At 37.6% G+C, this 26848-nt stretch overlaps 2 protein-coding genes across 3 annotated transcripts in view; one reads left to right on the top strand and one right to left on the bottom strand.

The window, feature by feature from the left end:
* SEPTIN10 (septin 10) overlaps nt 1-21245 on the bottom strand; it is a 55200-nt gene extending 33955 nt beyond the window's left edge. Inside the window, exon 1 of one of the 2 annotated variants that reach the window (XM_074299628.1) lies at nt 21002-21245. In XM_074299628.1, the coding sequence (XP_074155729.1) occupies nt 21002-21031 (30 nt within the window). In that variant the 5' untranslated portion in view covers nt 21032-21245. The remainder of the gene's footprint in view (nt 1-21001) is intronic. The other variant, XM_074299629.1, reaches the window with a different exon arrangement.
* Nucleotides 21246-21957: 712 nt separating this feature from the next.
* SOWAHC (sosondowah ankyrin repeat domain family member C) lies at nt 21958-26428 on the top strand. Its single transcript, XM_074299626.1, has one exon. It carries the CDS (start codon nt 22249-22251, stop codon nt 24115-24117), a length of 1869 nt encoding a protein of 622 aa, XP_074155727.1. The 5' UTR covers nt 21958-22248; the 3' UTR covers nt 24118-26428.
* Nucleotides 26429-26848: the final 420 nt, after the last annotated feature.

The raw sequence follows: 26848 nt of genomic DNA, 5'->3' as shown, positions 1-26848 counted from the left end.
AACTGTTATGGATATACAAAAGATGTATAATTTGATTTTACTATTTTAATATTAAAAAAAAAAAAAACTAGAGGTGTAAAGTGGATTACACCAGAAAAAGGGGAAAGTGGAAATAAAATGAGGGAAATTATATCTCACTGCAGAAAAAGCATTTGATAAAACCCAACATCCATGCCTACTAAAAACGCTTGAGAGTATAGGAATAAATGGACTATTCCTTAGAATAATCACGAGCATATATTTAAGACCGTCAGTAAGCATAATATGCAATAGAAATAAACTGCAACCTTTCCCAGTAAGATCAGGAGTGAAACAAGGTTGCCCACTATCACCATTACTATTCAATATAGTACTAGAAACGCTAGCCTCGGCAATAAGAGCCGAGAAAGAGATTCAAGGAATTAGAGTAGGAAATGAGGAAATCAAACTATCACTCTTTGCAGATGACATGATGGTATACTTAGAGAACCCCAAAGACTCTGCTAAAAAGCTATTAGAAATAATTCAAAATTTCAGCAAAGTGGCAGGATACAAAATAAATCCACATAAATCCTCAGCATTTTTATATATCACTAACAAAATGCAACAGCAAGAGATACAAAGAGAAATTCCATTCCAAACAAATGTTGAGGGTATAAAGTATTTGGGAATCCATCTACCAAAGAAAAGTCAGGAATTATATGAGAAAAATTACAAAACACTTGCCACAAAAATAAAGTCAGATTTAAATAATTGGAAAGACATTCAGTGCTCTTGGATAGGCCGAGTGAATATAATAAAGATGACAATACTCCCCAAACTAATCTATTTATTTAGTGCTATACCAATCAGACTCCCAAGAAACTATTTCAATGGCCTAGAAAAAATAACAACAAAATTCATATGGAAGAATAAAAGGTCGAGAATTGCAAGGGAACTAATGAAAAAAAAAACTCAGAGGAAGGTGGTCTAAGTGTACCTGATCTAAAGCTATATTATATAGGAGCAGTCACCAAAACCATTTGGTATTGGCTAAGAAATAGACCAGTGGATCAGTGGAACAGATTAGATACAAAGGACAAAACAGGATACATCTATAGCAATCTAATCTTTGACAAACCCAAAGATACCAACATTAAGGATAAAAATTCATTATTTGGAAAAAGCTGTTGGAAAACTGGAAATTAGTATGGCAGAAATTAGATATGGATCCACACTTAACACCATATACCAAGATAAGATCAAAATGGGTCCATGATTTAGGCATAAAGAATGAGATTATAAATAGATTAGAGAAACAGAGAATAGTCTACCTCTCAGACCTGTGGAGGAGGAAGGAATTTATGACCAAAGGAAAATTAGAAATCATTATTGATCACAAATTAGAAGATTTTGATTACATCAAACTAAAAAGTTTCTGTACAAACAATACTAATGCAAACAAGATTAGACGGGAAGTAACAAATTGGGAAAATATTTTTAAAGTTAAAGGTTCTGATAAAGGTCTCATTTCCAAAATATATAGAGAACTGACCCTAATTTATAAGAAATCAAACCATTCTCCAATTGATAAATGGTCAAAGGATATGAACAGACAATTCTCAGATGATGATATTGAAATTATATCCACTCATATGAAAGAGTGTTCCAAATCACTACTGATCAGAGAAATGCAAATTAAGACAACTCTGAGATACCACTACACACCTGTCAGATTGGCTAAGATGACAGGAACAAATAATGATGAATGTTGGAGGGGATGTGGAAAAACTGGGACACTGATACATTGTTGGTGGAGTTGTGAAAGAATCCAGCCATTCTGGAGAGCAATTTGGAACTATGCCCAAAAAATTATCAAACTGTGCATACCCTTTGATCCAGCATTGCTGCTATTGGGATTATATCCCAAAGAAATACTGAGGAGGGGAAAGGGACCTGTATGTGCCAAAATGTTTGTGGCAGCTCTTTTCGTAGTGGCCAGAAACTGGAAGATGAATGGATGTCCATCAATTGGAGAATGGTTGGGTAAATTATGGTATATGAAGGTTATGGAATATTATTGCTCTGTAAGAAATGACCAGCAGGAGGAATACAGAGAGGCTTGGAGAGACTTACATCAACTGATGCTGTGTGAAATGAATAGAACCAGAAGATCGCCGTACACTTCAATGTTGTATGAAGATGTATTCTGATGGAAGTGGATATCTTCAACATAAAGAAGATCCAACTCACTTCCAGTTGATCAATGATGGATAGAAACAACTACACCCAGAGAAGGAACACTGGGAAGTGAATGTAAACTGTTAGAACTACTGTCTATCTACCCAGGTTACTTATACCTTTGGAATCTAATACTTAATGTGCAACAAGAAAATGGTATTTACACACATATATTGTATATAGGTTATATTGTAACACATGTAAAATATATGGGATTGCCTGTCATCAAGGGGAGGGAGTAGAGGGAGGGAGGGGATAATTTGGAAAAATTAATACAAGGGATAATGTTATAAAAAAAAATTACTCATGCATATATGTCAAAAAAAATTTATAAATAAAATTTAAAAAAAAAGAAATCGAGACAAAAAAAAAGAAAGAAATTATATCTCACAAAGAGGCAAAGAAAATCTATTATAATTAAGGGAAAGGAGAGGAAGGGGGGATAAACATTGTGTCAATCAGAGTCATCAGGCTCAAAGAGAGAATATTAGACATATTTGGTTATACAGAGAAATTTTTCTCACCTTATAGGAAGGTGGAAGAGGAAAGGGGAAAACAGGAACAGTAGGCGAAAAGTATAAGAAAGGGCTCTAAAGAGGGAAGGCTACTTCAGGCAAGTGGTGCTCATAAGTAAAATACTGGGGAGAAGGGAAAGGGAAAAAGGAAAGTGAAAAGTATAATATGGGGTAAATAAGATTGTGGGAACTTCAGAATTAGTAGTTTTAAATGTAAATATGAATGGGGTGAACTCTCCCATAAAGCGCAAGTGGATAGCAGACTGGATTGAAAGCCAGAACACTACAATATGTTGTCTACAAGAAAAACATTTATGGCAGAGTGATAACTTACAGAGTACAAGGTAAAAAAAGGCTGGAGCAGAATCTATTATGCTTCAGGTGAAGTAAAAAAAAAAAAAAAAAAAGCAGGGATAGCCATTCTGATCTCAGATCAAGCAAAAGCAAAAATTGATCTATTAAAAGAGATAAGGGAGGAAACTATATCTTGCTAAAGGGTACCATAGATAATGAAGCAATATCAATACTAAACATATATGCACCAAATGATATAGTGTACTATTCTTCTCTAAAATGTAATCTTCTCTGGGAGCAGGTTTCTTGGGCAACTTCTGGGGGCAGCCTAGCTTTCAGTTCAGTAATCACAAGTGCAGCCAGGGATTAAAGTCCAGATCCTTTACAGTCTCTTTCAAAGTCTTGTCTCTTTTACTTGGGGCTCAGCTAGTTTTTCTGGAGACTTTCCAGATCTTGATTTCAGTGTTCTCCACAGAACACCTGCCTCCACTTCGGCTGTCTTCCTTAGTTTTCCTTAACCGGCCTCTCTGGCTGCTGAATCTCCCTGACTGTATTCTGGTTGAGGCTCCTAGCTTATATATGCTCTCTTAAAGGTGTGAATTTTGTAGAACTGTAGTAAGTACTAAGTACAATTGTGCTATAAGAAAAGATGCAGTTATGTGCCAAAAATGTATGTGGCAGCCCTTTTCGTAGTGGCTAGAAACTGGAAAATGAATGGATGCCCATTAATTGGAGATTGGTTGGGTAAACTGGGGTATATGAATGTTATAGAATATTATTGTTCTGTAAGAAATGACCAGCAGGATAAATACAGAAAGGCTTGGAGAGACTTACATGAACTGATGCTAAGTGAAATGAGCAGAACCAGGAGATCATTATACACTTCAACAACAATACTACATGATGATCAATTCTGACGGAAGTGGATATCTTCGACAAAGAGAAGATCTAATTCACCAATTGATCAATGGTGGACAGAATCAGCCACACCCAGAAAAAGAACATTGGGAAATGAGTGTAAACTGTTTGCACTTTTGTTTTTCTTCCCAGGTTATTTTTACCTTCTAAATTCAATTCTCCCTGTGCAACAAGAGAACCGTTTGGTTCTGCACACATGTATTGTATCTAGGATATACTATAACATAATAAACATGTATAAGACTGCTTGCCATCTAGTGGAGGGGGGTGGAAGGAGGGAAGGGAAAAGTCAGAACAGAAGTGAGTGCAAGTGATAATGTTGTAAAAAAAATTACCCAGGCATATGTTCTGTCAATAAAAAATTATAAAAAAAAGATGCAGGCAGATTTCAGAAAAACTTGCAGACTTAACATGAACTGAATTGAAGCTGATTGATCAGAATCATGAGAACAGCAACACTGTGTAGTGATTAACTATGATAGACTTAGTTTCTCAACAATATAATGATCCAAGACAATTCCAAAAGACTCATGATCTCATGTTATCCACATCTGGAGAAAGAACTATGGAGTCTGAATGCAGATATGACATACTATTTTCACTTTTGTTGTTGTTGTTGTTTTTAATCTGTTTCGTGTTCTTTTCCTCTCATTGTGTTCTGATTCTTCTTTCACAACTAATATGGAAATACATCTAACATAGCTATGTACATATATCCTATATTGAATTGCTTGCTTTCTTGGGGAGGGAAGGGAAGCGGGGAGAAAAATTTGGAATCAAAATCTTACAAAAATGAATGAACTATATTTACATGTAATTACATAAAAACAAAATGCTATTTAGTTTTTTGGGGGTTTTTTGTTTTGTTTTTTTTTAAGAGTAGGCAAAGGAGAAAGAATCCAATCAAAGAAAGACACTGTGGGAATAGGAAAGACCAGAGGACGTTGAAGTTATTAAAAAAAAAAAAAAAGTCTTTCCTACCCCAAAGAGTAATGTTAAATGGTCATTTGAATTAAAGAATTCACAAAAGAATTCAAAAAAAGATTTCAAAAAATCAGATGAGAGAGACTGAGGAAAAACTAAAACTAAATAATAATCATCCAAGAAAAACAAGATTAGAAAATGAAGTCAACCAACTAGAAAAAATTCAAAGTCTTAAAGAAAATGACTCACTGAAAATTATAACTGGGCAAAGAAAATCCAAAGTTATGAAACAAAGAAAAAATAAAACAATATAAAGAATGAAAAAATAAAAGTGAATTGAAACATCTCATAAGAAAAATAACAGATCAATAATTGAACTACCTAAAACTTATAATCGAAAAAAGAATTTTGATACAATAATACAAGAAATCATTAAAGAAACTTATCCAAAGTGTTAGAACAAGAAGGTAAAATAGAAATTTAAAATATCTAGTCACCACTGAAAGAACTCTTATGAGAAAAACTTACAAGAACCTCATTGCCAAATTTAGAAATCCTAAGATCAAGGAAAAAATATTACAAGCAATAGGAAAAAGCAATTTAAATATAGTAGAGCCACAATTAAAATCACACAAGACCTAGAAGTAGCTACTTTAAAAGATCACAGGTCTTAGAATAAGACAAATTAAATAGCAAAAAAAAAAAAAAAAAAAAAAAAAAAAAAAGTTTGCTGAAAATGTCACACCCAGCAAAATTAAGCATAATCCTGAACAAAAACAAAATCCCCCCAAAACAAACCAACAACAACAATAAAATTTTTTAAAAGGATATTAAATGAATTGCCAGACTTTCAGAATTTTATTGCAAGAAAAGAAAAAAAAAATGACCTTAATAGAAAATTCAACATATAAGATCCAAGAGAAACAGACGATAAACAAAAACGTATTTCAAGAGATACAATAAGGACAAACTTATTATGTTTTATATATGGAAATATAAACCATATATCTGAGATTGTCCCTAGCAATCAGGTAGTTAAAAAAAAAAAAAAAAGACTTGAGTTGAGCTAAGTATGATGTAGAAAAAGGTAAAAAAAGAGTATTTATGTTTTACCAATGAGATGTAAGAGCAAGAACTGACAAAGGAATTCGATGAGAGGAGGGGTAGGTATTTCTGGAATCCTACTCACATGAAGAATAAGGAATAACTCATATATATATATATATATATACACACACACACATCTAGAAGGGTAAAAAAGTCTTCTAAATCTATAAAGAAATAAGAGGATGAAATAGGTTAAAGGAGAATATAGAAGGGTGTATAGATTAATGGGAATGGGATAAAGTAGGAGGGAAAAGGTGGAGGGAAGAAGATAAGGGAGGGATCCTTGGAGGAGGGAGGTTAAGTAATAGTAAGGCAAGGTAGCAGGTAGAAGTAAATCAGGAATCATTAAGGTTAGGAAATGATACATACAAATATAATAATAATGATCAGAAGTAGAACTTATTAGAAAAAAGCAAGACCTAGTCATCTTTAATCTCAAAATTAAAAAGAAAATAAGGCAATCCAAAAAAAAAAAAAAAAAAAAAAAAAAAGGAAAGAAAAACCAGGAAATTATACTTTATGCCAGCCATATTAATCAATATTATTTAGACTACACAAAATAATTAAATAATATAAGGTTGGAATAGTGCTGTAAGAAATTATGAGTTGAATTTAGAAAAATATGGAAAGATTATTATCAGAGAAACAGGACAAATTAGTGTAGTACAGCCTTACATAGATATATGAATTGTGCATGTATGTGTATGATTAGATATGTTTTTATGTATGTTTGCATATATGTATGTGTATATATGCATGTATGTATATGCTTAATTGTAACTTGGGGAAGGTAGGGAAGGAAAGGGAATAAAAGAAGTAAAAAGTGTACAGTAAAGAACAAAAGAAAACCTACAAGGAAGCAAAGATGACAGATCTGAACACAATGTGTAGTATTTCTTATATAGGCTCTTTTTACACAATTTATCTTTTACAATAGCCTTTTATTTTTCCAAATACATGCAAAGATAATTGCATGCAAAACTTTGTGTTCCAAATTTTTCTCCCTCCCTTCCCCCTCTCTCCTCCTCTAACCAGCAAACAGTCCAATAGACTAACCATTACATTCTTCTGAACATATTTCCATATTCATCATGCTGTATAAAAAAAAAAAATTAAAAAGAAAAACACATACATACACAACAACAACAACAACAACAACAAAAAAGGTAAAAAGACTATCCTTTGATCCATAGTCTCCATAGTTGTCTCTCTGGAAACAAGACTATTGCAATTGCCTTAAATTACCTCATTGTTGAAAAAAGCCAAGTCCATCACAGTTGATCATCACATAATTTTGTTGTTGCTATGAACAATGTTCTCTTGGTTCTATTCATATCATTTAGCATCAGTTGATGTGTTTCCAGCCTTTTCTGAAATCAGTCTGCTCATCATTTCTTATAAAACAATAATATTCCATTACATTTATATACCATAACCTATTTAACCATTCCCCAACTGCTGGGCAACTATTCAATTTCTAGTTTCTTTAGAGATTTTTCTTGAAATGGAAATTTGTCTAATATTTTAAAGCCTCATATTTTGCTGTGTACATGGTAATGGGGTTTTTTTGTTTGTTATATTGTTCGTTTTTCTAGTTTGAAATAATTTTAAAAGTAAAAAAAAAATAGTCTTCTTAGGCAATCAGCTTTAGGGACATTAAAAACTACCTACAATCTGATGACTATGGCAATTATACTCATGTTAGTATAAGGTAGTTAGAGAACATATCATTTGAAGTAATGTAATTGATCAGAAATCTCACATGATCAAAAAAAATTGGCTATTTGTTTTTAGCTTTCACTATAACTTAATATACGTGGCTTATTTTTTTGGCCCATTTAGTTATTAAATAAGCAAATTTTGTTTCCAAGACAATGAATATGTTTTGCAGTTTTTTATAGCAAAATTCCATATAATCTTCATTAAGTTTTTCTACTCAAAATTCATATCAAATATGCCCTTTGTTTATTCATTTCCTGAGCTTCTGAGGACTGCCCAAAAGCTTTTTTTTCCAATCTCCTTGAGCAAGAATTTTTGATGAGGAAGCTTGAGTCATCTATAAGGACTATAAATAGTTTTGCCAAGTTAATATTTTCCAGACATTACTTGGTCGTTATTTTTTAAACTGGGGATTAAACTTTTAAAAAAAAAAAAAAAAATAGAATTTTCTGTTAACAATCAGAAGTGATTATCTGCTTGATTCTTATATCAAAAAGCACCCATTTTGTAAGGCTAAGAAATTCCCAATCTTTTATCTACAAGGGATATTATAAAGAAAATAACCAGACCATAAGGTGAAATCATAATGTCAATAAACATTTATTAAATACTATGTGCAGCATTTATAAGCACTAATGATACAAAGACAAGCCAAAAGACAATACCTTCCTTCAAAAAGTTGATAATCTAATTAATGGAAAAAAATGAACATTTAAAGGAGGAGTCGATACTAAAACATGGGGAAATCTTAAAATCTCCATTATCCACCTCCATAAATTATTTTCTCAATTCTTCAAACTTTGTATGAAATGAAGTACCAAAAAAGTGGTGTATGTATGAATTTTTGAAAAAAGCAATTATTAAAGGCTTATCATATGCAAAGTGCTTAGGACACAAAGAAAAATGTTAGCTTCTGCTCTCAAGTTTATATTTTAATAGGATAGACATTACATCTGGAAGGTTTTAGCTCCATGTCATTTGAAAAGGACCCATAGTCTTTCAACAGTACTGCCAAAACATATTAATGCCACTTTGTTAATGCATTTCCACTGAGTAAGTCATATCATGCTGTGATGTTGAATTTTTTATAATGGCAAGGACCCTGGCAGCAAAAATCTTTTCTTCAACATCTTTGAACATAGGCACTGCAGGAACAGATGCATCTCCATAAGGGTCACTTCCCAAAAAGATAGCTGAGAGGAGAAATAGGCTTGGAGAGACTTAAATCAACTGTTGCTGAGTGAAATGAGCAGAACCAGAAGATCACTATACACTTCAACAACAACACTGTATGAGGATGTATTCTGATGGAAGTGGAAATCTTCAACATAAAGAAGATCCAACTCACTTCCAGTTGATCAATGATGGACAGAAATAACTACACCCAGAGAAGGAACACTGGGAAGCGAATGTAAATTGTTAGCACTACTGTCTATCTACCCAGGTTACTTATACCTTCGGAAGCTAATACTTAATGTGCAACAAGAAAATGGTATTTACACACATATATTTTATCTAGGTTATATTGTAACACATGTAAAATGTATGGGATTACCTGCCATCGGGGGGAGGGAGTGGAGGGAGGGAGGGGATAATTTGAAAAAATGAATTTAAAAAAAAAAAAAAAAAAAAAGATGGCTGAGGACATCAGTCTGGAAGCACTGCCATTCCATAGCTCTTAGGTCCAGAGTCAGAGGCTGTTTCCACCATCTGGGTATGAAAAAAAATGTGGTAGTAGTTGTCTGACTTGCCTTGCTGCTTCAGTGAGATTGGCTTTTCTACCCCCTGTGGCAGTTGGTTGGCACACAGTGCCATTACCTGGCCCCTTTTCCACACAAGCTGCATATCTGAACAATGTTTATAAGGGCTGGTCTGGAAGTATCACTGGTGATCTACAGCAGAAGTGTCAAAGCGTCACTGACTCAGACTAAAATATATAATTGGGAAATGTTTTAAAAAAAGAAAAACCCAATATAGATAAATTTGAGGTTTTCCAAGTTGATATGAAGACCTCAGGGATCCATTTCTATTTGAGTTTAGAATCACAGGTCTACAGAGTGCTGCCACTCCTAGGGCTTTTATGCTCTTCTGCCTCATATCTTTAGACCTGAACATGTCTTTTTGAAGTAACAATTTATAGGATTCTTGAACAAGGAATAATTTATAATATAATAAAACAGTTTTTAATATTTTGCTTCATCAATCCAGAAAAATGGTTCCTTAATGTTGGAGAATCATTTGGTTAGTGGCAGCTAGTCAGAAGTTATTGCTGGTGGTATAATGAGGAAGGTAGGCCCATTCTCCACAATGATTTCATTTACTTCTTAGTGATGGCTAGGGGGACTGTGCTAGAAACAGAAGCAGGTTTAGTGGTTTCAGAAGCAGTACTATTTCTAAAACTTTTGATTTTTGGATTTTATTGATTCATAGTGTTCAATGATCATGAACAGGAGCCAGTTATGTCACTGGCACATAGTAGGCACTTAAATTCTAACTCATTCATTCACAATGAATTTTCCTTTGCCTACTGTGAGAAATCAATTATTTGCTTCCAGGTTTGGAGGAGAGAATACTCTTTCAGATTCTCACTTGGATCTAAAAGTTACATCTCCAATATAGTACTAAATTGTGGGCTACAGACCCTTTTAACTCAGAACTACCCAGCTAGAAGACATATTAGATATTACATAATCCAGCCTCTCTCATTTTTAAAGAAGACTATTTAGAAGGCCAAAGAAGTGATTTACCCATAACTACCTAATAAATTTATGGTGCCATAGCCTAGGTACCCTGACTTATTAGTATTCGTTCCATAGGCCATGTTGCAGTCTTGTATGTCAGGACTCTGGTACATAGATTCATATAAGTGTACAGTGTCATAGTGTAATGATGCTAGTTTCCAAGAAGAAATTTTAAGAATCATTTCTCCAAGTGTTCTTCAGATATAATCTTCTTCAAGGACCTTTAGATAAATCAAGTCCAAAGTTTACAGATGGCAATACTGTGGTTCTATACCAGGGCAAGAAGCCTTTTCAAATCCATCTAAAAATAGAATGAAGCTGTGGCCTGGGCCTTTGTCCCTCTCCTCCCAAACTATACACAATTGGTCTGGGATCAATTGTAAAATAACCACGTCATGGAACTTACTAAAAGTAAGCCTACAAGTTCTAACACTCAGAACCTAGTAGTGCTTTGAACTAACTGATATGGGATTGGGATTTTTTTTTTTAAACAAAGAAAAAAACTTATAAAACCAAGATATTGGGGGGGGGGGGGATCTGATTATTTGCTGGATTCCATATCCATTCAAAAGGTAGCAGATTTTCTCTCCTTTTGGGGATCAAAATTGCTCATAAAAATTCTATAGCATTCAAGCTTTGATTATCTTATTACTGCTATTTATAGTTGTTTGTTTACCTAGTTCTACTTCATTTTGCATCAGTTCATGTATCTTCCTATATTTCTTTGTATTCATCATTTCTTATAGCATGGTAATGTGCCATAACATTTTTAGTCAGTAGCTTTTTCTAGTCTAAAATGAAGGTAGTGTTGGTGAATGATTTTTTTGTTTGCAGATGATTGTGCACTCAATGCAGCCTTTGAAGCTGAGATGCAACAAAGTATCAATTAATTATTTTAGCCAACACCACACCATCCATCTGCAGAACCATTAATTACAGCATATAGTGAAGTTTTGAATGCTACCGATAAGTTCTCTTACCTTGGCAGAACACTTTTCAGGATGTCCACATTGATAATGAGATCGACATATGCATTGCCAGAACTAGTTCAGTATTTGAGAGGCTCCGAAGGAAAGTGAGATATGAGAAATAATAGACTGACTGCCAAACTGAAGATCTACAGAGTTGTTGTGCTGACCTCATTGTTGTATGCCTGTGAAACCTGGACTACTAGCACCATGCCAGCAAACTGAATTGCTTCCATTTGAATTGTCTTAAGAGTCTCAAGATCACTTGGCAGAATAAGACACCAGACACAGAGGTCCTCTCAAGTGCCACACATTCCAATTCTTCTGTAGAAAGCACAACTCCGTTAGGCTGGCCACATTGTTCCAATGCCAAATGTACATTTGCCCCAACCCAGAAAAAAAATATATATTATTTTATGGAGAACTCACATAGGGCAAGAGTTGACAAAGTGGTCAGAAAAAGCCATACAAGAATACTCTCAAGAAAGATTGTCTCTTAAAGAACTTTAGAATCAATTCTATGACATGGGAGACACTGGCACAGGAGCACCCAGCATGGTGCTGTGCTTTATAAGCAAAGCAGAATTGAATTAGCCCAGAATGCTAGATGAGCAAAGTTAAAGAATCCACCCCAAATGTTCATAGAGACTATTTATATCTGACCTGTGGCAGGGCATTCTGAGCCCATCTTTGTCTGATCAGCCACAGTCAAACACACTGTAACTTGTCTCTAATATAGTGATGTCATTTTGGTCTTTGTCAAGAACAAAGAACCACCACATTAGTCAGTAAAGCATTATTATTATTGAAGTAGTTAAATAGAGCAGTGGATTGAGTGCTGGGTCTGAAGGCAGAAAGACTAGAGTTCAAATTTGCTTCAGTTTCTTATTAATTGTGTGACACTAAGTCATTTAATCTCTGTCTGCCTCAGTTTCCTCAACTACAAAATGAATATATAAATATCTCATAGGGTTGTAGTAAGGTTCAAATGAGCTAATATTTTTAAAGCACTCAGTGCTTGACATACAGTAGGCTCTATAAAAAAGCTTAATTCCTTCCCTATTGAGGGTTAACTATACAAATACAAAAGAGAAAAATAGTCCCTACCATCAAGGGATTTTGCAAATCTAATGAGGGAAAGACAACACAAAAAAAGGAACTGAAAGGGAATAGGGGATAAAAAGAACATGATGGAAAAGTCTAAATAGATCAAAAAGAATGCAGAAACAGGGGGAAATGAAGATCTGGTTGGCCTGCAACCCCTTTATTAAATGAAGTTTTTGGAGTTTATGGAAAAAAAAAAAATCAGAGGAGTAAACCGTATTGACTGATAAGGTATGAGTACCAAGGCTGATTGGATCTTGCAGAATTGAGATTTCCCAAAGATTTAAGTGCAAAAGTCCAAAGAATTCCATGAATACAAAGTTGGGTAAGAAATGAAAAGTATACCAAGGGAATTTGCTACCCTCTTTTTTGCCACAACAAGTACCGCTATAAATATTTTGGTGTATATGGAGACTTTTCTTTTACTGATCATCTCCCATCAGGTATCTCTGGGTCAAGGGATATGGACATTTTAGTCACTTTTTCTACATAGTCTGTTTTGGAGAATTTGGAATTAATTCATAGTTCTACCAACGGTGCAATGCCTATCTTTCCAGCCATGACCTTTTTAATATAGATTCTTCCTATCTTTTGTGGCTTTGGCCAATTTATAGCATGTGAAGTAAAGTCTCAATTATCTTAATTTCCATGTATTTTTATTAGTAATTTGGTTTAACAGTTTGCAATTCTTTTGTGAATTGTTCGTTTATATCCACTGACCACTACCGAGGGTTAGTTTCTGGTTTTCTATAATTCTGTTCATTGTTTATGGGGGTTTGGTCATTTCCAGTTATATCCAGCCCCAGTTGAGTTCTCAAAGATACTAGATATCTAGATAAATATACAGATAGATATTATGTATATGCTGCATTATTCTATATCCTTAGCAAAGGCATTTTCTACAAAGACTTTTCCTCCAGTTGACCATTTCCGTCTTATCCTGGTTATAGTCATCCTATTTATACAAATTCATTTTCATTTCAAATAATTGAAATTATTTGTTACCTTTTGTAATCACAATTGTACCTAATTTAAGAATGTATTCCCTTACTTTTAATTGCAAAAGATACTTGATCTGGAGCACAACATAGTATTTCCACTCCTTTGCCTGCATGCATTTTTGTTTTCCTTTTCAGGTTATTTTTAACATTATTCCTAAATCCAATTTTTCTTATGCAGCAAATAACTGTATAAATATGTATACATATATTGTATTTAACATCTATGATTATTATTACAGGCATCACTTGCTTGTGGCTGCTGGGGATCTAATTCTGACAAGCAAAATAGATCCCTTCATGTGAAAGGATAACAATACAAGGAGACTGAGAGGCAGTAGCATTCTCTGACCTCTCCTCTTCCCTTTTGCCTCCAATTTATTTCATTCCCAATCCATAAGCAACATCAGCATCAGTAAAGGCTGATTTGCAATTCCTTCAGGGGTGTTATGATTCACAACTGTAGAGGCTTCAGGAGAACCAATCCACTGCTCCTCTTCACACTCAGGCATGATCCTCAACAGATAACTATGTAATTTTTTAAATATTGCTTTTTATCTAAAAACTTTTTATCTTTTTTTTTTTTCTTTTTTGTGAGGCAATTGGGGTTAAGTGACTTGCCCAAAGTCACATAGCTAGTAAAGTGTCTGAAGCCACATTTGAACTCTAATCCCTCCTGACTCTAGGGCTAGTGTTTTATCCACAGCACTATCTGATTTCCCATTTACCTAAAAATTAAAAAAAAAAAAAAAAAAAAAAAAAAAAGATACAGAAATGCAGCACATTTTCACAATGTTTGTTTAAAGTCCAGCCTTGTCAATATCTATTAGAGAAAGTTGATGATATAAAATAGATAGAGGGACTAAATCTAGGGTAAGAAAGAACTGAGTTCTAATGATCCTTAAGACACTTAATAATTTTATGACTTTGGACAAGTCACAAAACTTCTTCCTGCCTTGTACTTATCTCCCACAATTATTGTGAGGATAAAATACCATCATATAGTAAAGCACTCTGCAAACCTTAAAACAAATATTAGTGCCAGCTCTTTTAATAGCTATTACCATCCCTACTACTCTTAAAATGTATAGGACATGTATTTCACTTATAAAATTAGATGAAAGATCAAAGACATTTCTACAATTTAAAAACTTAGCCTCTAAGCAAGAATAACAGGGCTTTTTGGTCTGGAGAGTACTACCACCATAAAATGATTAAGTAAAAACTGCATTTGTCTTGAGAGACAGATTTTGTATGAGTCCTAGAGAAACAATAAGTAAAAAAATAAATAAAACCAATAATAAAACAGAACACTGAAATTACTGAATTTCCAAAGCTAAGACAAGGAGCCTTTACTCCTGTTACTACTTTTTCCTTTTCTTACTTGAGCATAAGTATGGATTGTCTTCCTTTTTAACTATACCCCTTTTGTTTGGATGAAGATTTCAAATGCATATTATTTTGGAGGCACATTTATTTACTATTATTTTCTAACTACAATGGTCCTTGTCCTTTTCTGTCATCTTAGTAATGTATCCTTATCCATTCTGATAATGTTTCTAACAACAATGAGGGATCAGAATAGTTTGTTTAAAAAAAAAAAAAGTATCATTACTGTACAGTGTGTACTACTATAACAGACACATGTTAACTTAAAATTGTTTCCTTGTTTCAAACATAGTATTTCACATTCCCCTAATCAGAATAGGAATTCAGGAACTGCTCTAATTTTTTTTTATCTTTATTTCATATTTCCCATTCTTCAAGGACACACACTTTTATCCCCGGATAGTCTCCTGCCCATAGTATCCTCCACCATATTAAACAGTCTATATGAATTGCTATATAGGATAATTTGGCTGTTGATAAATTTCTAATTTCACCCAATTTGAAACTAAAGTACTTACTCCCTCTAGTGTTTGTTGTCTTCTTTCCTAAAATGATTCACCTAAGTCAGAAGCTCTTAACTTTTTTTGGTGTCTTACACTCCTATGAAAGCCTACAGAACCCTTCTCAAAATGTTTTTAAATAATTGAGAGGAAATGCCAAATTTCAGCTAGAACCTAGAAGTTAGTGAAATAAAGAAGTAATTTGTTTTTTCTCCACCTAATTTGAGAAAATTGCTGAAATCTATCCATGGATTGTGGAATCAGGATTAAGAACTACTGATGTAGAGGCACTAGATGATGAAGTGGATAGAGCATTGGTTCTGAAGTCAAGAGTGCTCAAATTCAAATTAGGCCTTCAACATTTAATACTACTAGGCTCTATGACCCTAGGCGCAAGTTACTTACCCCCATTTGTCTTGCCAAAAAAACAAAAAAACAATATCCTGATCTAAATAATTTAAAGTGTATGAAAAACAGCAAGGAAGTCAGTCACTGGACTGCAGAGTTCATGGGTTGGGGGAAAGTAAGGTATTTGAGCAAGCCAGGTTCTGAAAGGCTTTGGACATCAAAAAGGATTTTATAGGTGATCATGGAAGTGATAGGGAATCTGGACTTTACTTAATGATAAAGGTTGGGAATGATCAGAGTCAGAACTTTACTTAGCTTTTTATCCATTTGATACCCAAATGAAAGTTGAACAAGAAGTTCTTGAAGCATAGAGGTCAACTAACTCAAAGACATAAATACCACAGGCCAGACCTTGAGAGAGACGTAGGGAGGGAGAGAGGAACTGACACACTTGATCCAAGAGACACTGAAAGAGTGGCCTCCAGATTCCTGTTACATTGGGAGATGGGACTGGTGCAAGCCAATCTTTTTTTCTCTTGAGATCCTTCATTACCTAAATAAATCAGCTTTATGAGTTGCTGATAATAGAACCTGATTTAAAAAAAAAAAAATAGATCCCATCTTTACTTGGATAGTCCTCTAAGGGGTATATTATTACTCCGACTTGTTAGGACCTGCCAGAGTCTCCATTCCACTGGCAAACATTCAAAAGCAGAGTTATCTACACTGCACAACAAAGGTATGGGTAAAACTGTAAGGATTTTTTCACTAATCTCTCCATATTAGTTGAAAAATTATAAATTCTATTTCACAGAGGAATTTGCCCAAGATCACACAGCAAGTAATTAATGGTGCTAGGAACAGAATGGACAGTTCACACTCCCATTCAATCTACTAAATTTCCTGTTGAAATTAAATTGAAAACACAATTAAATTGAAATATGATATAAAGCCCCATAACAGTGCTAAAAAAAAAAATCAAATCATTTCTTATATGATGGGCATACAAAAATGATATGAAGACATGTGTTTTAAGTTGTCTCAATTGCTATGGTGAATTGAACCATGCATTTTCCCAGAGCTATATATAACTGTAAGCTATCTTATTGGGATTAAAATACATTCCATGATCCTGGAAAATTTTAAACGTATTTAGAGTATAAAGGAGATTCAGAGCATAGACAAATTGTTCAAACACAATCTCGTTAACAGAATGCCCTAGCCAATTCTGTTAAACACAGCACTTGGTACATACCAGATTCTGTCCCCTGTGCAAAAACAGGCTAGTAAGTAAGGCACTGTGAAGATCCTCTACATTTGGGAATTCAGGTTATATTTCCAATGCTCTATGCCAACACACTCTACCTCAACAAATAGTAACATTATTATGCCTACTTATTTACATATTGAACTCTTCTTTAGAAAAGGGAGATAGAAAGTTCTGGCATGTGATGAAAAATTAAAATAAACTAGAAAATACAGACAGAAATAGCATTCAATGAAGGTACATTAGAAGTGTTTAAAGAGGAACAAACTAAATGGATGCCTGTTAGAATAATATATTCATTCTGCAAATACTACCCAGAAGTAAGGTGGTATCTGCAAAACAAAACTAATAGCTTTTCTTGCCTTCAGATTTTTTACAAATTTACTGAGAGAAAAAAAAAATTTATGTGTATATTTATTTATTTACTTATTTATTTATTTTATACATACAGTCAATAATGACATTACAAAAGATATCAATAAAGGACTATGTAACCCTGTGCTAGATATGGCATAACAATCATTAAGTGCTATGTAGGAAACAGTACAATGATCACTGCTTCATGAAGGTGGTAAGACGAGCTAGACCTGGAAGAATAGAGAGGAAGTGGAATGGTAGAAGGGGAAGGAAGACAGGACAAAACTAAAATGATCTGAATGGAGCCAAAACAAAAAAGTGCTGATGCAAAAATTTACATGAATTCTGCAATTTGAAAAAAAAAAAATTGAAGGGGAAAAAAAGAAAATTAAGATTATAGTTGTGAAAGCTTGTCTTCAATTAAACAGATATTTATTAAACTAAAAAGGAAACATAAGAGAAGAATGAAAGAATCCACAGCTTGCAATAAGTAAAATAGAGATTTCTATGATACTATTCAGAAAGTCAATAGACATAGATTTGTCATTTGATGGAAAATTATGAATAGCTCTTCAAAAATAGAAAAATGAAATCAAGCACTTGTATTCACAATTGCTATCTGAGTTTGTGCTATTATCACAGAGGTTAGCAATAAACATAAGATACATATAGTATATTAGATAGAATGCACTATCAGTCAGAGTCAGGAAAACTTGGATATAGTCCAACTTGAAAAATAGAGTAACCGGTTTAAAAAAAAAAAAAAAATTTCCCCAAAGGATGAGGAAAGTGAAAACAAGTAACTTGAGCATAATTATCTTTTTGTTTTGTCAATAATATATCCTGTTCTGGAATATGACCATCTGAGAGATGATTCCATAATATGCAAGTGAATTGGATTTGAATGAGAAAGGGATATGCTAGGTCACCAACCTCACTTTCTCCTGAAACATCTGGGTCCAGTGGCCAGCTATAGAGTAGGAAGGCAGGATATGCAGTGGGAGACCCTGACCTTTTTAATCTATAGTCTTAACAAGTCCCTGACTGAGGCAGCTACCCATTCAGTGATTAAGTAAATAGAAAGAAATGAGGCAAAGATTGGCATTTTTTAATCTAGTCATTTGTATGCTTATGTGCAAATTAATCTATTAATTATTTTTAAAATAATTCTGAGAGGGGAAGAGACTCAGGTTTTAAGCCAGAACAATTGTTATTTACATTCACTGTAAATCAATCAGGGCCCAAACAAAACCAAGTGAACTTGGCCTACGACCTTTTGTAGCCATGGAGAACCAGAGTGCTTTTGAGTTTAAAGTATGGTCCTTAAGACCTAGCCTGTGAATCCCTAAAGAAAGAAAGAAGGAAGGAAGGAAGAGAAAGGGAGGGGAGAAAAGAGAGAAAATGAGAGGGGAGAAGGGAGGTAGGAAGGAAAGAAACTGTATTTCTGGGTCCTCAGTGGGGCAGCTCCTACTCTTGCAGATATAAGTCTTTCATTCTCAAAGACAACAATGACATCAGGGAGATGATGCAAGTGAATTGGGTTTCTCCACCAGAACCATCTGGATCTAATGGCCAGATATCACTGACTCTATGTCCAGGGATTCTCTTTCCTTTATACCATGCTTATATACATTGATGTTGTCAAATCTAAAAGTGAAAGAACTCTACTTTTTTGGGTAGTCAGTCAACTAATATTATTTATTAAACACTAACAGTTGCTAAGATCTCAGGATATAGAGGAAAGGCAAAAAACAACAAAAAAGTCTCTACATTCAAAAAATCTCACAATCTTATAGGAACTTCAAAAAGAGCTATAAAACAAAGCACGACTTTTTAAAAATCTACTTCAAGATAAGAAATTTTAATTTTGGGCAAAGAGGACAAAATATAAAATTAAAAATAGCATTACAGAAAATAGGCTGTGCAAACCTTACAGTGATATACAAATGTAAGCTATGTTACAAATATCTAGCTCCTCATGATCTTAGTTTGTATCAGCAAGCAAGAGTGGAGAGTGTGCTAGAAAACTGCCAAGACTCTGGGAAGTCAAAGTTAAATCCCCCTCCACCTGTGTGAGCTTAGGCAAGTTGCCTGATATCTCCGCAGACTTTCATTTCTTAAATGAGAGGTCCCGCTAGACCTCTGGTGTCTCTTCTAAATTTCTATGATTCTAAGTCACATTTACTTATTTTCTGGGTTTTCATTTCTTCATATTTACAATGGGGATAAATAGCCTCCCAGGGCTATTGGGAGAATAAAAGGAGACTGAGCTATGTTAAAGGCCATGGCATTGGTCTTGCCCCTCTGGTGGTATTCTTTTTTACATTCTACCCTATAGTATAGATTTGTGATGGAAGAGACAAACTAAGGACTGGAGTTGTGTTTCTTTTTTTCTATTTTTTTTTTTTTTATTCCTAACGCCGTTTGCCTTGTCTGTAATAAATGCTTAATAAAGATGTTCCCTCTTTATTAAAGTATCAATGTGATCCCAACCTTAAGGATAGTTCAGATTTGCAGAAAAGATACCAGGCATGGGAAGCAGGCAAAGGCACTAGAAAGAATACCATCTAAGAAGAGTCCAAGAGTTCCCCAAAGCGGACCGTTTTAAATGGGTTAAAGCAGGGGTCCTCAAACTTTTTAAATAGGGGCCAGTTCACTGTCCCTCAGACTGTGGGAGGGCCTGACTCTAGTAAAAACAAAAGCTCCCACTCTGTCTCTGCCCCGGGTAAATTGAGCCCTGAATGACAAGTTTGCAAGTTTGTGCTTCATCCTACAGGTTAAAAGAAACTGGAAATCCAAGCAGAAGTTATTACTTGCATTAAACTTGAAAGCTTTATTTTCCACGCTCAAACTGCGTTATATTTTCCACACACACACACAATTACAAGCAACTGCTCGGCAGCACAAGATCTCAGGTCTGAATTTTTCCACATACAGGAGAACAAACAGGCCACCATCCAACATAAACGCGGGCAACCTTCCATTCCATTCTTTCCTAAAAGCCCTAACACGCAGAGTACAAAAGCAGCCTCCTAATTGCACCGCTCCAGCTTGCCTCTTAATTACAGCTTGCACAGGTAGTCTGGAGTCGGTCCTAATGATAACGCCCAGTGGGAGGAAGAGGAGTTAGACCGTCACATCTGGGTGTTACTATCCCATCACCGCTTTCTTCCAAAGGCCCGCCACCTAATCAACACTGATCTCTTCCACCCGTTACTGCCAGAGGAAAAAAAATGTCCCGCTCCCGGATTCGGGAGGCTTCCCCGCCCCCGGTCCCAGGGCTTTGTCTGCCGGCGCGCGCCCCTGCTCCGCTACTCTAGGGAGCCCCTGGGAGTGTTTCTGGAAATGAGAAACTTAGGGGGTAGAAGAGGTTCGCGGGACAATAAGCAGAGCGGATGGAGTCGAGAGGAAACAAGAGCAACAGGCTGAGGGGGCGAGCCGAGGCGTCCGGCAGCGGAGTCCGGGCGGACTCTGTTCCAAGTCCAGGATGACCCCCTCCCCCCAGGGCTAGAGGTCTCCCAAGTGGACGACTCTGCGGCACGCAGGAGCCAGGGACCGGGCCCCTTCCTGGGCATGGGCAAGCCCCCAGCTTTCGGGCGCTCACAGAGGCAAGGCAGCCCTCTCGAGAGGATGCCCCGGGCGGCGGCACTTACCGTGTGCCGCGCCACATCGGAGGAAGTCATGTCTCCCGGGATGTCCGGCAACTGCTCGGGATCCGAAGTATGGGACACACGACAGCCAGAGCCGCACTCTCCAGTCTCCAAGAGAACGGGAAAGCTTTGGAGCTAAGAGTGGGGAGGAAGAGAAGAAGAACCGAAGCGTCCCGCCTACGGCCCAAGGGCTTCCAGCAGCTGGAATTTAACTGGTGGCGCAAAGCAGTCTGGAGCGAGCCTCCCGGGGAGGGTGGGGCTAGGAGAGCGGGATCCCGGGGGCTGGGAAGGGTGGAGCCAAAGCCCCGAGGAGCGCGGGAGACCCGGGCGGAGTTCATTGAGGGCGGTAGCCCGAGGAAGGGAGGGGGCGGAGCCCTAGCGGAAAGGCCAGCACGAGGAGATGGAAACGGGGCGGGGCCAAGTCGGAGTCTCCAGACAGGGGAGGTCCTTGTGCGTGAAGACTCTGCCCAGCTGGGGGCGCTAGCGTGACGCGGCTGACTACCAGGCTCTGGGCGCGAACCCAATTGAGGACGGAGGAGGGGTGTGTCCTGGCGGAGGAGCGCCTTGGACGGCTCACTACTCTTCTGGGTTTGAGCCGCGAACCTCCCTCCGAAACAGAGGACCCCCATGATGTTTAGGGGACGGGGAAAGAGAGGAGTACGAAAGACAGTCTGGAAGAGTTGGGGAGGGGGGCTGTTTTCTGAACGCGGGAAGAATGTCCGGAGTAAAAAAGAATGAAGGGAACGTAGGAAGAATGTGCGCGCCCCCTCCCCCACGCTCCCCTAGGCAACCACAGTTAGTAGCGACTGAGATTGGCCGACCAGCGGGCGGGACCGGAAGTAAGGCGGAGCCCGGGGGAGGAGCCAGCTGGAGAGGGAGGTAGGGGAAGGGCGGGGCGGTGGGAGCAGGAGGCGGGGTCTGGGGCGGCTGCTGCTGTTTTTGCTGCTAGTAGAGGTGGTGGCGAGGCAGCGCTGCGGGAGGCAGCTGCAGACACCGCGGCGTCTGTCTGTCCGGACTGAGACCGGCCTCTCCGAGCCCTAGAGCAGACGTCCGTGGTCTCCTGGGTTGGCCAACGTGTCGGGGGGCGCAGTTCATCTACGCCAGCTCAGACTGGACTCAAGCCACCGCCCCCTTTTCTCCAGGAGGTTCCCCCAGCCGTGCAGCCCTTCCCGCCTGCGATGGGGCCGGGCTGAGCCTCCTCCCGCTTCGCTGTCCCTTTGCAAGGGAGAAAGGAGGAGGGGAGGAGAGGGATGGAGGAGCTTGGACAGGAGGCGGTGTTGCTCTTCCTCACCCAAAGAGGGGGCCGAGCCCGCAACGCGGAGCTGGTGGAGCATTTCAAGGGGGCCCTGGGAGGTGAGCCCGAGCAGCGAGCCCGGGCCCGGGATCGCTTCAAGCAGCTGGTGAACGCTGTGGCTACAGTTCGAACCGATCCTGAGGATGGAACCAAGTACGTGTACCTGAAGAAGAAGTTCATCAGTGGTGGTCTGCCTCTCCCGGTGCCTGCGGGCCAGGAGGGCGCCCCGACCCCCCAGGTCTCCGAGGGCGGCGAACGGGGGGCTGGCAGCGAGCATCATCCCTCATCTCCAGCCCGGCCAGTGGACTTGAGAAAGGAGGATGCGCGGAGCCCACCACCCTCCCCCGGAAGTAGGGAGCCTAACCCAGAGTTGCAGGAACAGGAGCAGCAGTTACCGCCGCCGGCCGCTCTTCAGGTAGTGCCCAGTATCTCTGTGACCGAAGCACCCGAGCTCGAGGAGGCTTCGGGCCCTTCGGACAGCGCTAACCCGCCTACCCCTAATGGACTTGAGTCACCGGAGGGACGCGCTCCTCCCTCCACCGGGGACCACTTGGTCCCAGAGAGCACTCCTGAGGAAAGTGGACAGTCAGCGGACCAAGAATTGACTCCCCAACTAGTCTCTTGTGAAAGCAGCCGGAATGAATTGCCGAGATTGGGGCAGGTGCAGCCCCTGGGCGTCGGGGCGCGGAGGAAGAACTCTAGACGTAATGTACCTCTGCTCCGGGGGCTACCGCAGGGTTCCTGCGGTGGGGAAGAGTCAGAACCTTTCTCAAAAAACTGGGAGGAGGGAGACGTTTGCAGCTCTCCTGGAGGAGTCGGTACCCCAAGACCTGGCCGCAAGAATTTGCTGGATCTGATGATAGGCAGTTCCCCGCAGCTTAAGAGGAGTTTCTTTGTTGGGGGAAACAATCCTGGGGCCTCTTCTGGAGGGGCACGTGCGCCCAGAAGTGGCGGAGACTCAGACACTGCGTCCTTAGCTTCATCTTCCACGGAGGAAGAAGGAAGCGCAACGGGGTCGGTGGCCTTGGACCCTCTGGAACATGCCTGGATGCTTTCTGCCTCGGATGGTAAATGGGACAGTTTGGAGGGACTGCTCACTTGCGAGCCTGGTTTACTGGCCAAGCGTGATTTTATCACGGGCTTCACCTGCCTTCACTGGGCCGCCAAGCATGGAAAGCAGGAACTCCTGGCCATGCTGGTCAATTTTGCCAATAAACACCAGTTACCAGTAAACATCAACGCCAGGACCAGCGCAGGCTACACAGCTCTGCATCTAGCAGCAATGCATGGACATGTAGAGGTAGTGAAGTTGCTGGTGGGAGCCTATGATGCCGATGTGGACATTAGGGATTACAGTGGGAAAAAGGCCTCTCAGTACCTGAGCCAGAGCATCGCAGAGGAGATAAAGAATTTGGTGGGTGCCCTGGAAGATGATGAAGGAGAGAGTGCTTCAGAAAGCGTGGGTGGGCGCTGGAAGCTCTCTAAAGTGCTCCCTTCAAATCTTATCACATATAAACTCTCTCACGTACTGGAGGACGGAGGAGATCATCATCACCACCACTACCACCACCACCACCACCACCACTCTTTGGCTGATGGGTCTGCTGGGGGCAAGTCAATGAGTCGCAAAGCATCAGGTGGCAGCAACAGCAGCAGCAGAATGAGACCCAGACTCAACAAAATTCGGTTCAGAACGCAGATCATTCACAGCACACCCTCTTTCAGGGACCCTGAACAACCGTTATCAGAGGAGGAAAGGCCCCTTAAAAGCAGCTCCTCCACATCCTCCTTCAAATTGAGACCGAAATCCAATGTATTCGGGTAAAGTTTATTGTTTTGGGCACAGTTTAGAATATGTGTCCTCTGGCATAGGAAATTTTGAGTGTCAAACAGAATTAGGAATAAGTATAGGAAGGGAAGGGGAAAGATTAAGGAAAATAAAACTCCATTCTGTACTTGGGGGAGGGGAAGGAGAGGAAAGACATCATGCATTCTATTGGGTAAACCCATGTATAAACAAACTACTGGGATAGATTTTTAAACCTCTCCGTAAATGGCTGATTCTCTTCAAACACTGGCTTATTTTGGGCGAGTGTATCTGTGCCAACAGATTCCTTCCCCTTAGAATTTTTTTCCCCTCTAGATCTCAGATTTTTAGGGTCTAGATAGGAACTTGAAGTGGTAAGGACAATTTTTTTTGGTAACCTTTTACTGTTACTGGACATCGTTTTTGATGCGTCTGTTTAAGTATTGTTACTCTCATAGGAATGGAGATAGTCAATTTGCAATGAAACTTGTATGTGCTGCCATACATTTTCTGTAAATGTTTTTGCTGGTGGAGGTACTATTACTACTGAATGTATAGTCAACAAAATGCAAAAGCACTGATAAAGATTATGTGAGTGAAAATGGGAGTCTTCAGTAGCAGTCACTATTTTAAATATTTAAGTTTATAATCACTGTGAACTCATGCTAAGTAAAATTTTTTGAGTTGTTAATCTGTGGTACATTCCATCTAACTGTATATAACAGCACTGCACTCAGCACTGTGATGCATCATTTGTAACTTCATCCAACAGACCTAGAATACTCTTAGCACTGATCATGCTGTAAATGAATAGTTCTTTAGTCAGACCTAAATCAATTCAAGTATTAAATATTCCTAGTCATTCCTTTTTAAATTGATATCCAAGAGTCATTTAACTGTCTTGCTTTTTTTTTTTTTTTTTTAATACCCTCTTTTATGGTGCTTGGGGTGGAAACACTTCAAGAAACAATTTCTAGTTTTAGATGCTTAGCTGGAATTGGCAATCTACTAGAATAAGCTCATGAAGTTACTATTAAGTTAGACTTTTAACAGACTATTACTATTAAATAATTCTCATTTAAGGTACAATTTTTTTTTAACAAATAGAACTTTCTTATCTGTGCTCTGAAGTAATGTTCTGTACATTTTAAGATCTTAGTCTAAACCCATTAGCTAACTTAACAGCTTTCTTGAAGTTAATAGATTCTCTCTCTCTCTTCTCTCTCTGGCTCTTTCTTTCACTCTCTCACTTTCTCTCTCTAAAAAGGAAACCATCAATTAAAAGCCAGGTGATAAATCTTCCAAGTTTAAAAATGGCACTTTCCCTTCATGAAGTAAGGGCTGGTCTTATATCTTGAATGCTGCTGGGTTTTCCAATCCCTTTGTACATAAACAAAATAATGCCAATAAAAATCCAAGACTTTGAAGTGTAGTTCCCAATTTCATTTCATATATATGTATATGTTTATATGTATACATATATATGTATATATAAATGGCTTTATATTTCTTTTTAAAATCTAGCTCAAAAGCATATCAAGACCTGTCACTGAATTAGAAAAAATCCTAAGAAGAGCTAGCTCAAGCAGATCTGCTCTATCAATTCTCACATATATGACATTTCTGGTACTCTGTTGCAAACTAACAAGCATCTGCCTATACTCGTAGAGCTAATGAGAGTAAGAAACTTTCCTTAAATTATCAGTTTAGCCACTGCATAGTTTGCACAGAGTTATCACATTTAAAGTTTTATATTTCAACATACAGAAATTAACAGCTTGATGTCATATCTTTTATTAGATGAGGAATGTTACTTACATAAAGACATATGAAAAAATTATCCTTTAAAAATGTAAGCTATATTCCTTGGTGCCTTTACTTTTTTTGTTTGCTGTTAGAAAAATGGGGCGTATCAATGTGTAAAAAGCACTTTTTTACTCATACAGATGAGTCGAGAGCCAATCTGTAATCCTATTCAAGGAAAGAAATGGATTTCTTAATGAGAAAAAACACTGATTTGTTCTGTAACCATCTGTATAGCTTATAAAGGAAGCATCAATTAAATGAAATTCAAAATGTCTAATAATGTAGAATAAATTGAAATTTTCCAGCTCCTAATTTGATTAAAATTATAAGCTTAAAGGACAAGATTTATCTTGACTGGAAATTTTAACCTTCTAATTACTAATGTAAAGATTGGCATAGTCTAGACATTCCTATTTTTAAATAACGTAATTCAATATCATTTTGATTAGAATATAAATATATATGTACTGTTGAACAATCAAAACTAAACTATTAAAAAGGAGTGGTACTTAGTTGAACAAAATATTTTATTTTAAAGAATTTTGTGGGTTTAATATTCCAATTTGTAGATCTAGCAGTTTGTATATATCTTGCTTTTACCTCCACCTCCCACCAAAGTATTTGTTTTGGCTTACACATCAAAATATGTTAGTATCATTTTCTTACCAATTAGGAGCTATTTTAAATCTCCCTAATCATAATGTGCTTGTGTGCTATGAAATCTGTAGCATTTATTTCGCTTTTTGACACTTTACATTTCCTCTTAGTTATTTTTTTAATTCCAAATCAAGAGATTATGGATCAAATTATTTGTATTCAACTGAAATTCATAGTTGTGCCTATTCATGGATACATTGTGTATTGGATATTTTAAAAGATGCTTATTCAAAAACTGATGCAAAAAAAAAAATGAACGTGTGTATGTATCATAGGTACACTTGAA

This window comes from Sminthopsis crassicaudata, chromosome 3, assembly GCF_048593235.1.
Source record: "Sminthopsis crassicaudata isolate SCR6 chromosome 3, ASM4859323v1, whole genome shotgun sequence".
Lineage (NCBI taxonomy): Eukaryota > Metazoa > Chordata > Mammalia > Dasyuromorphia > Dasyuridae > Sminthopsis > Sminthopsis crassicaudata.
Note: the sequence above shows the minus strand (reverse complement) of the source record. Positions and strands in the feature narration are given on the sequence as shown.